At 48.5% G+C, this 15,989-nt stretch overlaps 1 protein-coding gene and 1 long non-coding RNA gene across 5 annotated transcripts in view; one reads left to right on the plus strand and one right to left on the minus strand.

Annotated features, from left to right (window-relative positions):
• LOC140396870 (dihydropyrimidinase-related protein 2) overlaps nucleotides 1-15,989 on the minus strand; it is a 50,103-nt gene that overhangs the window by 20,356 nt on the left and 13,758 nt on the right. For all 4 annotated transcript variants that reach the window (XM_072485669.1, XM_072485668.1, XM_072485671.1 and 1 more), the window contains exon 4: nucleotides 1,114-1,278. In XM_072485669.1, the coding sequence (XP_072341770.1) occupies nucleotides 1,114-1,278 (165 nt within the window). The remainder of the gene's footprint in view (nucleotides 1-1,113; nucleotides 1,279-15,989) is intronic.
• LOC140396871 (uncharacterized) overlaps nucleotides 1-15,989 on the plus strand; it is a 32,950-nt gene that overhangs the window by 1,157 nt on the left and 15,804 nt on the right. The window lies entirely within an intron of this gene.

The following is a 15,989-nucleotide window of genomic DNA, read 5'->3' on the forward strand; positions in this document are numbered from 1 at the left end:
GTGCATGGCCGCCATCGGAAGCCGAGAGAGGAACAAAGTTTACATTGAGTCCGTGTGACTCTTTTTCACAGCTGAAGAGAAGTAGAAATGCAACGGATTTGAGACAGTTAAGAGAGAGTGTGGAGCAGGTGGATCCAAATAAAAGGTCAGAGACAAGGAGTAGCTCACAAGAGATTTGACAAAGATATCAAAGACACAAGACAAAGGGTGTGGTAGTGAAGTGACTAAGACAGATGCTAATCGTGGCATAAAAGACAGATTGCAGATTCTGATAATAGCAGAACAATGGTCAGCTCTCTGAAAGCAAATCAAAAGAAGATGTTACAGACTGGCCCTCTTGGGGAAGGGGTTGGGAAAAATATCAAAATGAAGAGTTCATGGTCTGAAGTTGTTGGACTCAATATCAAGTATAAAAGTCTGTGCAGTGCCTCACCATAAAATGAGGTGTTACTCCTGCAGTTTGCGTTGGATTTCACTGGAAGACTGCAGCAGGCCAAGGACAGAAACATGAGCATGAGAACAAGATGGTGAGTTGACATGGCGACAGGAAGGTCGGGGTCATGCTTGTGGACTGGGCAAAGCAGTCATCCAGTCTGTGTTTATCTCCCCATTGTTGAGAGGATCGCATTGTGAGCAGTGAATACAGTACATCAAAGTGAAAGAACTGCAAGTGAATCGCTGCTTCACCTGGAAGGAGTGCGATTGGGTCTTGGACGGTGAAGAGGGAGAGGCATTAGGACAGGCATTACACGTTTCGTCATTGCATGGGAAGCTGCCGTGGGAACAGGGTGTAGAGTTCAGGGTGTTGGTTTGCAGAATTGGCAGGGGATGAACCGATGTAAGATCAGGCTAGTGGAGGAGAGAGGGAATGGCTGAGTGCAAAAGTGCAGGAGATAGGTCGAACGCACTTGAGGGTCCTGTCAACCAGTGGTGGGGAAATCTCAGCCGAGGAAAAAGGAAGACATGTCAGAATCGCCGTTTTGGAATATAGCATCTTCGGAACAGATGCAATGGAGGCTGAGAAACTGGGAGAATGAGATGGAGCTACAAATCTGTTCTGTTAGCATTGTTAAGATTTTAGACACTTATAACTGTTTCTCAACATGACCTTACCATGCTCCTTCACGAGGAAATCCATCTCTTCTTGAAGGCCTTTATACCACTCTGTGATATCAACATGCAGCGAGTAGTCACAACAACACTTGTTATCGGCCCATTCTCTCCACTGTTCAAAAGCAGTGATCAAACTGATTCCAGGTTCTGCCAGCACGTGGTCAACTGAAATAAACATTGTAAATGTTACAAAATTACCTGGGTGGGAATGTGATTCTATATATTAGTTCCAGAATTACAAGAATCTATTTCTGATTCACTTGATGGAAGCGCAAAACAGAGAGCTGGTGCAGAGGTTAGTTAACTTGGCCAGCTCACACTAGAGGTGGAGTCTTGCAGGTTTGTGACAAGGGGACAATGGTAGACTATTTCTGAAGGGCCAGCTACTGTAGTATTTCATTCCCGCCCGAGCACGTCAGTCTAATTAATACACAACCCATATTGTTTCAATTACAGTATCTTTCACACCGCCACAGAATAAACAAGGAAGCATCTGCATTAAAGCAACTTGCTTAAGGATGTACTATAAGTGCCATAAGTGCACATTTGCTAACTGCAATCAATTATTCAGTGCTGGCTCGACATAGATCGGAGTATTTCCGACTATATAGGGGAACAAGACAGGGATGCCCGCTGTCTCCATTGTTGTTCGCGTTGGCAATTGAACCTCTGGCCATGGCGTTGAGAGACTCCAGGAAATGGAGAGGGGTGATTAGAGGGGGAGAAGAACACCGAGTCTCGTTATATGCGGATGACCTATTGTTATACGTGTCGGACCCAGCGGGGGGAATGATAGAGGTTATGCGAATTTTGAGGGGGTTCGGGGATTTCTCGGGGTATAGGCTAAACATGGGAAAGAGTGAATTATTTGTGATACATCCAGGGGACCAGAGTAGAGAGATAGAAGGCTTGCCTCTAAGGAAAGTGGAAAGAAACTTCCGATACCTGGGGATTCAGATCGCTAGGAGCTGGGGAACCTTGCACAGACTTAATCTGACACGGTTGGTAGAACAAATGGAGGAGGACTTCAAGAGGTGGGACATGCAGCCTCTATCGCTGGCGGGCAGGGTGCAAGCAATTAAGATGATGGTCCTCCCGAGGTTCTTATTTGTATTTCAATGTCTCCCTATACTAATCACTAAGACCTTTTTTAATAAAATAGACAGGAGCATCACGAGCTTCGTGTGGGCAGGGAAAGTTCCGAGAGTAAGGAGGGGGTTCCTTCAGCGTAGTAGGGACAGAGGAGGATTGGCACTACCGAACTTGGGCGATTACTATTGGGCCGCCAATGTGGCAATGATACGTAAATGGATGATGGAGGGTGAGGGAGCGGCGTGGGAAAGACTGGAGAGAAAGTCCTGTAAAGGGACGAGTTTAGAGGCGCTGGTGACGGCGCCGCTACCGATCTCACCTAAAAAGTTTACCACAAATCCGGTGGTGGCGGCAACATTGAATATCTGGGGACAGTGGAGGCGACAGAGAGGGGTGCGGGGAGCCCTGGTGGGGTCCCCAATCAGGAACAACCATAGGTTCGCCCCAGGAAGAATGGATGGAGGATTTCAGAGCTGGTTCCAGTTGGGAATTAGGAGGGTGGGAGATTTATTTATAGATGGGACTTTTGCGAGCTTGGGAGCATTGGAGGAAAAGTATAAGTTGCCCCGGGGAAATTTCTTGAGATATATGCAGGTGAGGGCATTTACTAGACAACAGGTGAGGGAATTTCCATTGCTCCCGACACAGGGGATACAGGACAGGGTGCTTTCAGGGGTGTGGGTCGGAGAGGGCAAGGTGTCAGAGATTTACCGAGAGATGAGGGAAGAGGGGGAGGAGTCGGTGGGCGAACTAAAAGGAAAGTGGGAAGAAGAACTAGGGGAGGAGATAGAGGAGGGTATGTGGGCTGATGCCCTAAGCAGGGTAAATTCCTCTTCCTCATGCGCCAGGCTTAGCCTGATTCAATTTAAGGTGCTACATAGAGCACACATAACGGGAGCAAGATTGAGCAGGTTCTTTGGAGTGGAGGACAAATGTGGGAGGTGTGGCGGGAGCCCGGCAAACCACGCACATATGTTTTGGGCATGCCCGGCACTGGAAGGGTATTGGAAGGGAGTGACGGGAGTGATTTCGCGGGTGGTGAAGGCCCGGGTCAAACCAGGCTGGGGGTTAGCTCTATTTGGAGTTGCGGAAGAGCCGGGAGTGCAGGAGGCGAAAGAGGCCGACGTTGTGGCCTTTGCGTCCCTAGTAGCCCGGCGCAGGATCCTACTCATGTGGAAGGAGGCGAAACCCCCCGGACTGGAGGCCTGGGTAAATGATATGGCGGGGTTCATTAAACTGGAGCAGATAAAGTTTGCCCTGAGAGGATCGGCTCAAGGGTTCACCAGGCGGTGGCAGCCATTTCTCGACTACCTAGGGGAACGTTAGAGGGAAGACAGATGACCAGCAGCAGCAACCCAGGGGGAGGGGGGGGGGGGGGGGGGGGGAGGGGGGGTTTAGTTTAGGTCAAAGATAAAGGGGTTTTGTTACTTGTGTATTGTTTAAAATTTCTGTATTGTTATTGTTGCGTTTGCTTTGTAAGAGGGGAAAAATTGTTGTTTGGGAAAAAATTTTCAATAAAACATTTATAAAAAAAAAATTATTCAGTGCTGGAATTTGATCGGTAGCAGAATAAACTGTATGGTCTAACTGTGCAGCAACCGAAATGTGAAAAACAGTAAAATGGATATTTTGGGATATGGATCAAATGCGGGCAATTGGGCCTAACTTAGCGTTAAAAACTGGGCATCATGGACAAGTAGGGCCGAAGGGCCTGTTTGCATGCTGTAAACCTCTATGACTCTAATTGTTGCATTTATAAACTTGGATTGTGTCTGACACCATTCTGAATGGTGCAACTCCTCGTGTTTACCGGCTAATAGGTCACACTAAAGCACAGTGTATTAAGTTTCATCTTCTTTCTACACACCACCAATAACAACACTGAAACATCACGTGCGGAGCACTGAGTATTTCTTCCTCTTTTGTATAACCTGCTTGAGTTGGATGGTGAAAGTAACATCGTGTGAAAGAGTGTATACAAAGGAGATCTGATTTAATTAATTTTGTCAAGACAATTTTCCTGCACAGAATCATATCTCTGAGATTTGCACTGCTCTGCAGTGCAATTTCTGCTTTGCATTACATGACCTGGATGATGGGTCAGTGACATAACACTGCACAGTGCTGAAGTTAGGAACAGGGAAAGGAGGATTGGGCAAATGAGAAACTTGAGATCATATATTGGCAGATATAGTGGATTTTGCCAACAGGTTGAACACATCGGGAGATCCCTCAGATGCCAGACTGTGCCATGTCACCTTTCCATTGGATGGTAGAAGGGATACCCCAATTAGCCTCTGCCTTGAGATTAAGCATTTTCAAAAAGTTCAGCTTTGATTGCAACTATGAGCAGTGGACGGCAGGACTTGAGGGATTCTGCCACCATACCGCTTGCTGGCAGTCACTGCTGTTGCTAACTTTTGGTTGGCTCTTAATTCGTAATTTGCTCTGTTTGTTTAACCTTTGCTCTAGAGTCGCCAGGTATCTTTATGATACCGCCACGAGGTTCAAGTCAAAGTACTGATCAATAACTCAACACACCAATTAGCAAGATTCAAATCAAAACACATTTATTATATACAGCAAGTCACTACGTATGCATATAACTCTACTTTCTAGACTATTTCTATCACTAAAAGGCCTAAACATAGCTTCGGGACTGGCCCACCAGGTCAGGGGAACAAATGGCCTTTCGTTCAGGTCCTGAGTCTGCAGGATTCAAAAGCTGGTATGGACTGGTAGCTAGGAGCACCTATCTCGTAGCGAGCGTTGACTGGAGACTTACTTGGTTGGTGCGGCAGCTGAGCAGTTCACTCTCAGGGGTTGATTCGCATTGTTGAGTGACCCTGCCAAGAAGACTGATTTGAACTTGGGGGCTCTACTTTATAGTCCCCAGGGGCTTCCCGCCCTTCGGGGTGGACCCCGTACCTGGTTCCAAGTGATTGGACTGCGTTCCGATCACTTGGATCGATTTCTCCAATGCTGGAGTTGTTCCCCAATCGCTGGGCGGTCCCCGAGTGTTCGTTGGCCTTCCTTTGTCTTGGCTCCTGCTGGCGCCGAGGAGTCTGGCTTGGCTTTATTCACCTTAAGTGTTGCAATTGTGCCTTGGATTCGCTCATTACTATGCAGATGGCTGCTGGTTTCAGTGCTGTCTGGTTTTTTGCAAGTTCCAATACACAGGATTTCTGCACTTGTTCATTTTTGCCTGTGTTGGCTGAATTTCCCTTTAGTCTTTGCAGTTCTCCATTTTAAGTCGGGAAGTGGCCAACCCAGGTGGCTATATACCCTCCTTGTGATCCCGAACGCGAAGCATGAAGGATCACATAACTGCGTTGTCTTCATTCCCTGACCTAGCGAGCACTCTTCCATGGCCTCTACACTGACCATAACTATGCAATGAAACTTTTTAGCTAACATTCCAAGTGGTGCTATGTCATAAAGGGGCATGCATTACAAAATAAAACAAAACGGTACCTCTAACTGTCCTCAATAAACTACACTCACTAAACATTCAGTCATGTTAACTTCCTAACAATACAAAAATAAAAGCAGCATTAACATTTTTCCTGGCTTGCCAGTCAAGCACAGGGTTGTACACTCTTTCCGTCGTAAATGAAACACATTTTTTATTTATTTATTTTTTTTAAACAAAAAGAACGCAAACGTTCTTATTATAGATCGAGGGGTTTGGGGTCCTGGTGCTAACCGAACATAGGGGATCTTTATCCTGTATACCGGGGTGCGAGCGCGGTCGGCTCTCCTTCGCCATTTCCTCATGCGGATAGTTTGCACGATGCTGCAGAGTATCGCCAACACGAGTAGGGATTCGACTACGAGGGAAAGGGAGTACCATGTTATGAGCTTATCACACCATGATGGTGTGGTGTTGCCTGTTACTGGGCGCTATGGGGAAGTGAATAATTAACGGCCGGGGGGGGGGGGGGGGGGTTCGCGTGCAACCGAATACACATTATAATGGTGGTGATCAACACGGAGGATGTCCTCATTGTTCTTCTTCTTTCTCTTTTTGTCTCTTCCTTTCCGTTTCATCTCTTTTCCTGGAGCTTCTGGGGTTCTATGGATCAAGCATAGTCTGTTACTATCTTGGTTAATATCTCGTGCGTTAGTATGTCTGTCCTTTAGGGCCAATTCTCCCTGTATAATTTGTCACCATGTGTGACTCCCTCATGTTTACATTTTTTTAAACCGAATATTCAGGACAAGATACACTTAAAAATACTGAAACAGTGCGAGCCTTCTCGCAGGCTGTGCGATTTACCATCCAAATGTTTGAGGATGTAAATAGTAAACAAGGTTCCATCAGAAAGGACACCGTTTCTCCCAAGCGGTTCCTTTTTAAAACATCATCTGGACACCTCAGTTATCAGTTGCAAACAGGGTCGCAAAGGGGTTCTCGCTTTGGGAGTCAGACTCAAAGTCGTCATCTCCTCCCGGATGCCATACTCTCGAATATATAAGGGCTGATAGGGCTGCATGGTGCGATTTGGGGGTCCACCTCGTCGTTCAGGACGAGCCTGTATGAATTATCGCAGTGCCAAAAGGTGGTGTCTAGTTCTGTGGGGACGGAATCGTCATCGTAGGGCGGTGGTCTTTGGTGGGGTTTGTTGAGGAATGTGATGAGGAAGGGATCACTCGAATCGTGGTCAGATTCACTGGGTGGGTCCTGTTGTCTGGGGATAGTACGGAGGCGTGCTGTGGCTATTGTCCGAGTCACAGTCGCTGCTCCTGCAGTCTGTGGGCGTTCCGGGGCGGAGTCTAGAGGTCGGGGGTGGAGTCGAGGGCGAGTCCATGGATGTGGTGGCCGTGTTGGGGGAGGGTAGGGATACGTTGGGTGTGGGCGGGGTGTGGTCTGCTGCGTCGAGCATGACGTGATGTGCGTGGTTGGACTGTGGGCCATATGCCTTAAGCTGGTTAATATGGAACCACGCAGTGTTTCCGTTGGGGTACTTAATTTTATAGACGGAGGGGCTTATTTTGTCCGCCATGGAGCACGGACCCGAATACTTCGGTGACAGGAATGTGCTGGGGTTGAAAATTGAGAGCATGACCTGCTGTCCTACCTCAAACTAGTCGCATACACGGTCTTGTCGAAACAGGCCTTGCTCTGTTTCTTCCTTGTGCCTAATCTTACTGCGGCTACTAGCTGAGCTGTTTTCACATTTTCAACTAACTGTTTGACTGCATTCTCGTGTGTGAGGGCCGTCACTTCAGGGCTGGTCAAGTCCAATCCTAATAAAAATTCTGTGCCTTTCATGGGGCGTCCGGTCATGAGAGTGTGTGGGGTGTAACCTGTGGATGTTGAAATAGTATTTCTCAAAAACATCAGCGCAAAAGGGAGGACTGAATCCCAAGTGTTGTTGTTTTGTTGGACCATTTTTCTGAGGGTTATTTTAGGGTCCGATTCATGCGCTCCACGATACCACTTGACTGGGGGTGGTATGCGATGTGGAATTTTTGGCTAATGCCAAATATCGTGAGGACGTTCTTCATGACACGTCCCGTAAAATGGGAACCTTGGTCGGATTCAATGCTGCGGGGGGAGTCCCCATCTCATAAAGATGTGGTGGGTTAAGATCTTTGCGGTGGTCTTTGCCATGTTCGTTCTGGATGGGAATGCCTCTACCCATTTCGTAAAAGTGTCTATGACAACTAATACGTACTTGTAACCATTCCTGCAAGGGGGCAATGGTCGTATAAAATCAATCTGGGGGTTAGTCCAGAGGCCATTAACGGGGCGGGTGTGACTAAGCTGAGGCTTCTTTGCTTATCTGTTCGGATTGTTCTGGGCACAGATAAGGCAATTCTCAACGTAGTGAGTTACGTCTTCTTTTAAACTTGGCCACCAACAGAGCTGCCTGAGGTGGGCTGTAGTGGGATCAATTCCCTGATGTCCATGACTGTCATGGAACAAACAAATAAGTTGATTCCTGTCCTGTTCAGGAACCACATAAAGGGTGTCTTTTAACACCACACCGTCACGTGTGGTTAGTGCGTTTTTAAATCTATCGTCAGGTGCCGTAAATTTTCCTTTCAAAATCTCCCTGAGATTGCTATCTTGCTTCCGGGCCTGCACTAAATCCTCGCTATTCGTCTCCGAGACCCGAACTGCATTCACTGGTGCGCTTTCGGGGGGGTGTCCTAAAATATCCATGCCTGGAACCTGCTTTAGCCAGTGCGTCGGCTTTTACATTTCCGGGGGGGGGGGGGGGGGGGGGAGGAACGGTGGTGACTGCGAACTTTAACAATACCAAAGGTCCTGTCCTGTGCTTTCTCTAAAATGTGGCGGAGCAATGGGGCTGAAGGGAGGGGTTTTCCGTCTGCAGAAGCAAATCCTCTTGCCTTTCCACAGGGGTAGGAATTCTGTAAGGCTGTTGCAGACATAGGGGCTGTCCGAGTATATGTCTGCTGGGCTGGGGAAGGAATCTGGGTGATCTATAATATACGCAACGGCTGCTAGTTCTGTCGCCTGCGCGCCTAAGTGGCCTGGTAGCTTTAAGGAAATCTCTTCTCGGGCACGTCCTCGACATATATGCCGCATCCTGTAATGCGTTTCCCTTCTAATACTGTGGAAGAACCATCCACATATATCCTTAAAGGTGCGCATGTGTCTGTGTGCTGGGGCTCTGGGGTGAACTACCTATCTTTCTGGGGGGTGTTTTCGCAATAAAGGGGCCTGTGCTGTGATGCGGTGAGATGATTTCACATTCGTGGGGGGTGCCTGGGTATTGAAGCTTGTCGGCTAGGAAAGTGTGGGTCTTGGTTGTTTTAACGGTGATGTGCCGTCCCTGCAAAAGGGTCCATCTTGCTACTCTAATTTGGCTGACTGTACCGTCCTTACGTCGTCCGTCCAGTAAAAGTTGGGTGGGGGTGTATTCTGTGAGGATTGTGATGGGGTTTAGTCCGGTTATGTAAGAAAAATATTGAACTGCCCAGAAAACTGCGAGCAGGTGCCTTTCACAGGCTGAAAATCCCTGCTCCACAGGATCTGAAAGTCTGGAGGCGTAAGCCACGGGTCTTAACTGTTCGTGCCGTTCCTGGAGGAGCACGGCCGAAAGGGTGCGGTCTGTGCTAGCTAATAGGGGGAAAGCGGGTCTGGAACCTGTAGTGCAGGGGCTGCAATGAGGGCTCTTTTCAAAGCATCCACAGTACCCGTATGCTGCGGAAGCCATTCCCAAGGGGCTCCTTTCTTTAGGAGTTCCGAGAGGGGTGCTGCCTTGCTGGCGAAACCGTCAATGTGGTTTCGGCAGTAGCCAACCAGTCCTAAAAACGACCGGAGGGCTGAAACATTCTGGGCAAGGGGCAATTTGGCAATCGAGTCAATTCTTTTGTGCTCAATCTCGCGTTTACCGTGCGTGATAATCGTACCCAAATATATCACTTTGTTTTCCAAAATCTGGGCCTTGTTGGGGTTTACTTTGCAGCCAATCTGTTGTAGGAGTTCCAGGAGTTCGGACAGAAGCTCGATGTGCTCTGCCTTGGTGTCTGTCTGCAGTAATAGGTCGTCGACATACTGGACCAGACATTCGGGGAGAGAAAATTTTGACAAACCATTTGCCAGCTGTCGGTGGAAAATGGAGGGGGAGTTATGGAATCCTTGTGGAAGGCATGTCCACGTGTACTGCTGACTTTTAAAAGTGAAGGCAAATTTGTATTGGCACACTTTTGCCAATGGAATGGACCAGTATCCATTACTGACGTCCAAAACCGTAAATTATTGAGAGTTGAGTCCCTGTTTGAGCATGGTCTCGGGACTTGTGGCTGCCGTGGGGGCGGCTGCGGGGGTGACTTTGTTGAGTTCCCAGTAATCGATGGTCAGTCGCCATGATCCATCGGGCTTTCTCACTGGCCAAAACAGGGCATTATTAGTGGAGGCTACTGATCTGAGTACGCCCTGCTCTAATAAGCTGTCGATAACATTTGCGATTTCTCCCTCTGCCTCTTGGGGAAATCCGTATTGCTTTTGGGGTCTAGGGTCAGGTCCTGTGATTTGAACGGAACCAGTCATCCGGCCACAGTCGTGTTTGTGGGTCGCAAATGCTGTCCTGTGCTTCCGCATAACTGCCCTAACCTGCTTGTCTGTGCTAATCGTGGTCGGGTCAAACCAGAAATCGCCGACTGCGCTAATCTTGTTTGTGTATTCACCTATTGGGAGCGTTGCGGGGGCTCTTGTGGATTTTGCCATTCTCCAAACACATTGGTTTACCGGATCAAATGAAAGGTGGTGGGAGTTCATAAAGTCAATTCCCAAAATGTGTTCTGCTGTGTGGGGTAGATAGACTAAAACTATGGGGTGCTTTGTCGTTGTATTGCCAATCTGAATGGGTACAGGGGCTGTGATGTGTGCCTGCTGTGAGTGGCCTGTGAAGCCGCTGAGGGTGATTGTGGCTGTAGTGGGCCACGTGTCTTTCTGAAACATGGTGGAGGAATTAATTGTGGTGCGGGACCCTCCTGTGTCCCAGAGAAATTCGATGGGCTGTCCCCGTACTTTTGCTGCAACTACTGGTCGGCCGGACCTATCCCAAAGGGTGTCGCAGACCCAACTGGGGGAGCCCGAACACTGTCAGTCCGTTCCGTTCAGGTCTGTCTGGTCTGAACGGGTGCTCACACTATGTATGGGCCCTGTCCTATTCTTATTCAGAGTGCCTGCCTGCTGGGCTCTCTGTGGCTTTCGTGGGGCATTGCATTCTCGTGCAAAGTGTCCTAACTGTCCACAGTTGTAACACTCCTGTGGCTTTTGTGGGGGGCTGTTCCTGCCTTCGTTCACCCATGCGGGGTTCTGGTGCATCTTCACCGCTTGGATGTCTGCTTCTGCCTGCTGTTCCTCGGGCTTCCTAACTGCGGGTTTGTTTTGAACAGATTGCTCCCAGGCGCGGGACAATCTCTTTAAAATCCATTTGTCATGATGCACTTCTTCTGGGGGGGGGGGGGGGGGGGGGTCATAGTTGGTACAGGCTTTTTGTCCTGCCTCTGTGGCATGGGAGATAAGGGTGTGGGTCCATTTGGCCATACCTTCTTGGAACAAATGGGCGGTCTAGATTACCGAAAACGGCTGTAAAGTGAATCCACAGGCGTCCAGCAAACGCTGTGGGGCGTTCGGTCTTTTTCTGCCTGCACTTATTCAGGCCTTCTACTGGGTCACCTCTGTTGTAGCCGGTCGCATCTAGGATCGCTGCATGCATCTCTGCAAGGGTGCCTCCTCCTACATTCTGTGGGTCGGGAAGGGCTGCTACTACTGAAGGGTCTAAACTCAAAACTGTGAGCTTCACTTGCTCACGCTCGTCCAGGCCGTACATGGTCGCCTGCTGCTTTACTCTGGCAAAGAAATGGTGGGGGTCTGAGGTGGGGAGGAACGGTGTGATTTTCTCGCACGCGTCCTGTAATTGGGTCACGGTTAAGGGGGTCGTGTACAGGAATTCCGTGTCTCCTTCCAATGTGACTGTGCGGTGGGTGGTTACTGGGTTCATTGGTGCCTGAACGATCTGCCCTGTGGGGGGTTGGGGCGCTTTTCTCTTCTGGGGCTTTCCTTGCGCACATGTTCCCTGAACATATCTATGCGTGGTCTCATTTAATTCTTCCCAATCCGCGCCGTCTTCTGCATCTAACTGGGATCCAAAGGTGCTGTGGAATCCATTCTGAACTGAAAGCAAAGACTGCAGTTCTGCAATCTGCTTCCTGCACTTTGCATGATCTGGTGAGCTCTGTCTGTGCTCTGTGGTGGTAGCATGGAGTGCTCGTAATGCTGCTTTCAGGTTGCAACACTGCCTTTGCAATGCCTCTACCTGTTTCTCTGTTTCCTCTCTTACCAGGACTGCACGTTGCGTGTCCTGATAGGCCTTTTTGTACTGTGTCTGGAAGTTGCTTAGGTGCGCCAGACAAGATTGGTGTGCCATCTTGGCATCATCCACCTCTCCGTCCTTTGCTGCTAACTTCCTTCTCAACTCTATGTTCTCTTTCTCAACCTCACTTACATCGAACTTGCTCATTCGATGTGTCTCCTCTATCTCTTTGCCGAGCGTCCAAACGACCTCCTCTGTGCCTCGCAATTGTGCCAAACAGCACACGATTGCCATCGGCTTGCGAGCTTTTCCCAAGCTTCTCTTATAGATCTCTGTCAGGTTCTCCCACCAAGTATGTCCTATACTCCTGGATCCTGTTTCCTTATTCTCACAGAATTCACTCCAAAGGGGCCATCCTTTCCCTTTGAGGTACTTCTTGATTTCCTCTTCCCAAACGGGACACTGTCCTTCTCTGCTGCTGGTCGCTGAGACCACAAATTCTTCAGGGTTCATGAGGTGTTGCATTGCCTGCATTGCCATCTTTCCTCTCTAAATACTCTCTTAAATTTGGAACGAGGGGTACTAAGGCAGTGCTGTAAATACTGGTACGGCTTTCATTATTTTCCGGAATACAAACTCACGACAGTTTTTTCGCAACAAAAATCTATCAGTTTTACCTTATAGCCCTGTTAGTTACGCATGCATCAACACACTTCCGAATTATGAGGATTGATCAGAACTGCTTGCACACTTGTGGTTTTTCTGTTCCCAATTGGATTCTAATTCAAATTTTTGGGTTTTCTCGGAGTGGTTAAGCCACTTCTAAATCGGGTCCCGTCAGGATGTCGGCGGTAATATGTTGCTAACTTTTGGTTGGCTCTTAATTCGTAATTTGCTCTGTTTGTTTAACCTTTGCTCTAGAGTCGCCAGGTATCTTTATGATACCGCCACGAGGTTCAAGTTCAAGTACTGATCAATAACTCGACACACCAATTAGTAGGATTCAAATCAAAACACATTTATTATATATAGTAAGTCACTACATATGCATATAACTCTACTTTCTAGACTATTTCTATCACTAAAAGGCCTATACTTAGCTTCGGAATTGGCCCACCAGGTCAGGGGAAAAAACGGCCTTTCGTTCAGGTCCTGAGTCTGCAGGATTCAAAAGCTGGTGTGGACTGGTAGCTAGGAGCGCCTATCTCGTAGCGAGCGTTGACTGGAGACTTACTTGGTTGGTGCGGCAGCTGGGCGGTTCACTCTCAGGGGTTGATTCGTGTTATTGAGTGACCCTGCGAAGAAGACCGATTTGAACTTGGGGGCTTTACTTTATAGTCCCCAGGGGCTTCCCGCCCTTCGAGGCGGACCCCGTACCTGGTTCCAAGTGATTGGACTGCGTTCCGATCACTTGGATCGATTTCTCCAATGCTGGAGTTGTTCCGTAATCGCTGGACGGTCCCTGAGTGTTCGTTGGCCTTCCTTTGTTTGGCTCCTGCTGGCGCCGAGGAGTCAGGCTTGGCTTTATTCACCTTAAGTGTTGCAATTGTGCCTTGGAATCGCTCATTACTATGCAGATGGCTGCTGGTTTCAGTGCTGTCTGGTTTTTTTGCAAGTTCCAATACACAGGATTTCTGCACTTGCTCGTTTTTGCCTGTGTTGGCTGAATGTCCCTTTAGTCTTTGCGGTTCTCCATTTTAAGTCGGGAAGTGGCCAACCCAGGTGGTCCATACAGTAAATCAAGGCAATATTCATGGCCATTAAGTGGGGAACAGATGGAGAAGATGGGGGAGGGAAAAGATCAACAAGAAAAAACTAGTCTTTGATTTGAATCAGATTGTACAAGACAGTGCAATTTTTGATTTGACAAAGCATTTGTAAACACATGGGATTATTCAGCAGAAGGGAAGGACACGAGACAGGGATGAACAACCAGCCCACTCAGAGCTGAGGGCGGCATGGTGGCACAGTGGTTAGCACTCACAGCAGAAAGGACCAAGGTTCGGTTCCAGTCTTGGGTGACTGCGTGGGGTTTGCACGTTCTCTCAGTCTCCCCCTGGGTTACCTCTCACAGTCAAAAGATGTGCAGGTTAGGTAGAGTTACATAGATAGGGGGCGGGATTCTCCAAGCCGAAATCGCGATCGGCGCAGGGGCGGAGAATGGGCTTTTGACGCCGAAAACCGGTGCAACACCACTCCCGCGGGAATCGCGCGCACGTGGGGAGGGCGCCATTGACAGAGGCCCCCGCGGCGATTCTCCGCCGAAAACTGGCCAAGTTCCCAACGCCGTGGTTCCAACCATGTTTTGTTTGTCGGGAGCGGTCGGCGGCCGCTGCGGACCCAGTCTGCGACCGCCCTGGTGAGGAGCAGGGGGGATCCCTTCACCGGGGGGGGCCCTCAGGGACGGCCAGGCTAGCGATTGGGGGCCACCGATCCCTAGGCATGTGCAATCTCGGGGGGACCTATATTTTCGGGACCGCTCCGCGGTGTGAGTCCGCCATGTCACGGGGGACTCCCGACCGGAAGTGCAGGGCGCCGTAACCGCAGCCAGAGCTGCGGGAAGCACTCCAGGGCCCTGCTAGCCCCCTTCAGGTAGGAGAATCACTCTGGACTTTCTTCAAGACCGTCCAGAGTGAAACACCCGTGTTTTGACGCTGGAGTGGGGACATAGCCCCATTATTGGAGAATCTCGCCCAGGGTTAGAGATTGGGCCTAGGTAGGATGCTCTTTCGGAGGGTCGGTGCATGCTTGACGGGCCGAATGGATTCCTTCTGCACGGTAGGAATTCTATGAAAAAGAGCTGTTGATTGGCAACCAAAAATATGCAGAAGTGGCACTATTCTAGTATGTAATTCCCCTTTTGGAGATGGATTGAAGGCTTGATGTGCAATGTATGCCAAGTTCACCAATCTGAAATAGGACAACAATAGAAGGATGCAAGAGACTTGAATGTTGTTAGTCAAGGGACATGTTTGGGGGAATGCAGTGTCCCGTTGCAGGCAGTACAGCTTAGACACTGGGAAACTCTAAGGTCCAATTCAACAGCGGTAACTCACAGTAAGGCAACTAATTGATACATATAGAATGAAGAAACAAAGCACTTGAACACAGCTTCGTCAATGACATCACAAGAGACATAAAGTAAAAACATTTCAGTTTAAAATGAAACAACTGTTTTAAAAAGTGCCTTCTTAGTGAAGGTATATGTTCATTAGAATGATCTGAGAAACATAAATGAGAGGGCGAGGTGGGAACGGAGGGCAGCAAAGTGCCATTTTAGAGAAAAGGGCAGATTAGCATGGCATATAATTCCAAATTCAGATCTAATCTTTTGGGTGGGACCTGCATGTTTTAACAAACCATTCCACAGAAATATCCCTTTTTAAACACCACCAAAAATGCATGAAAAGACAAAAGTTGTTCAGGAAACACAAGTTTACTCAGCTTTAATGTGCTGACAGTGGCATGTCTAACTATTTTGGAAGGCATGTCTCTTCTAGCTTCAATTCTGTACTGGCACTGCTCAGTCCCACAACGAGCACAGCTAACTACTGCCTCAAGTAGTTTGGTTAATGGCTGCAGAGGTAGATATTTACACCAATCCCTGGCAATCACCAATTGATGGACTTTGCTTGAAGTACATATCGTTGAAATTCAACATGTGAAAACACGGCTTGGTCACATTTTTGGCTATATTGTTTTCTTCATCTCCTCAGGTCACTGATTTCTGTTGTGCTTCCATACCAAAGGCATAGGTATTAATTTTATTTTCATGTGGCCAGAACCAATGAGTTTGGACAGACCATTCGACCATGGCGTGCATCAAACCAAAGTGCACTTGATGTCCATGCACATACTTTGCAGCATGGGTCATCGGTGAACCATAAAGTGGAAGGGACTTCATGCAATTTTTTCCCTTTCCTTAATTTAAGCAGCACTGAGGCCAATAGTCATCTCCACACTGTTGGTCAGGCTGCATCATGGGTA

The sequence above is a fragment of the Scyliorhinus torazame genome, chromosome 20 (assembly GCF_047496885.1).
Source record: "Scyliorhinus torazame isolate Kashiwa2021f chromosome 20, sScyTor2.1, whole genome shotgun sequence".
In the NCBI taxonomy this organism is placed as follows: domain Eukaryota; kingdom Metazoa; phylum Chordata; class Chondrichthyes; order Carcharhiniformes; family Scyliorhinidae; genus Scyliorhinus; species Scyliorhinus torazame.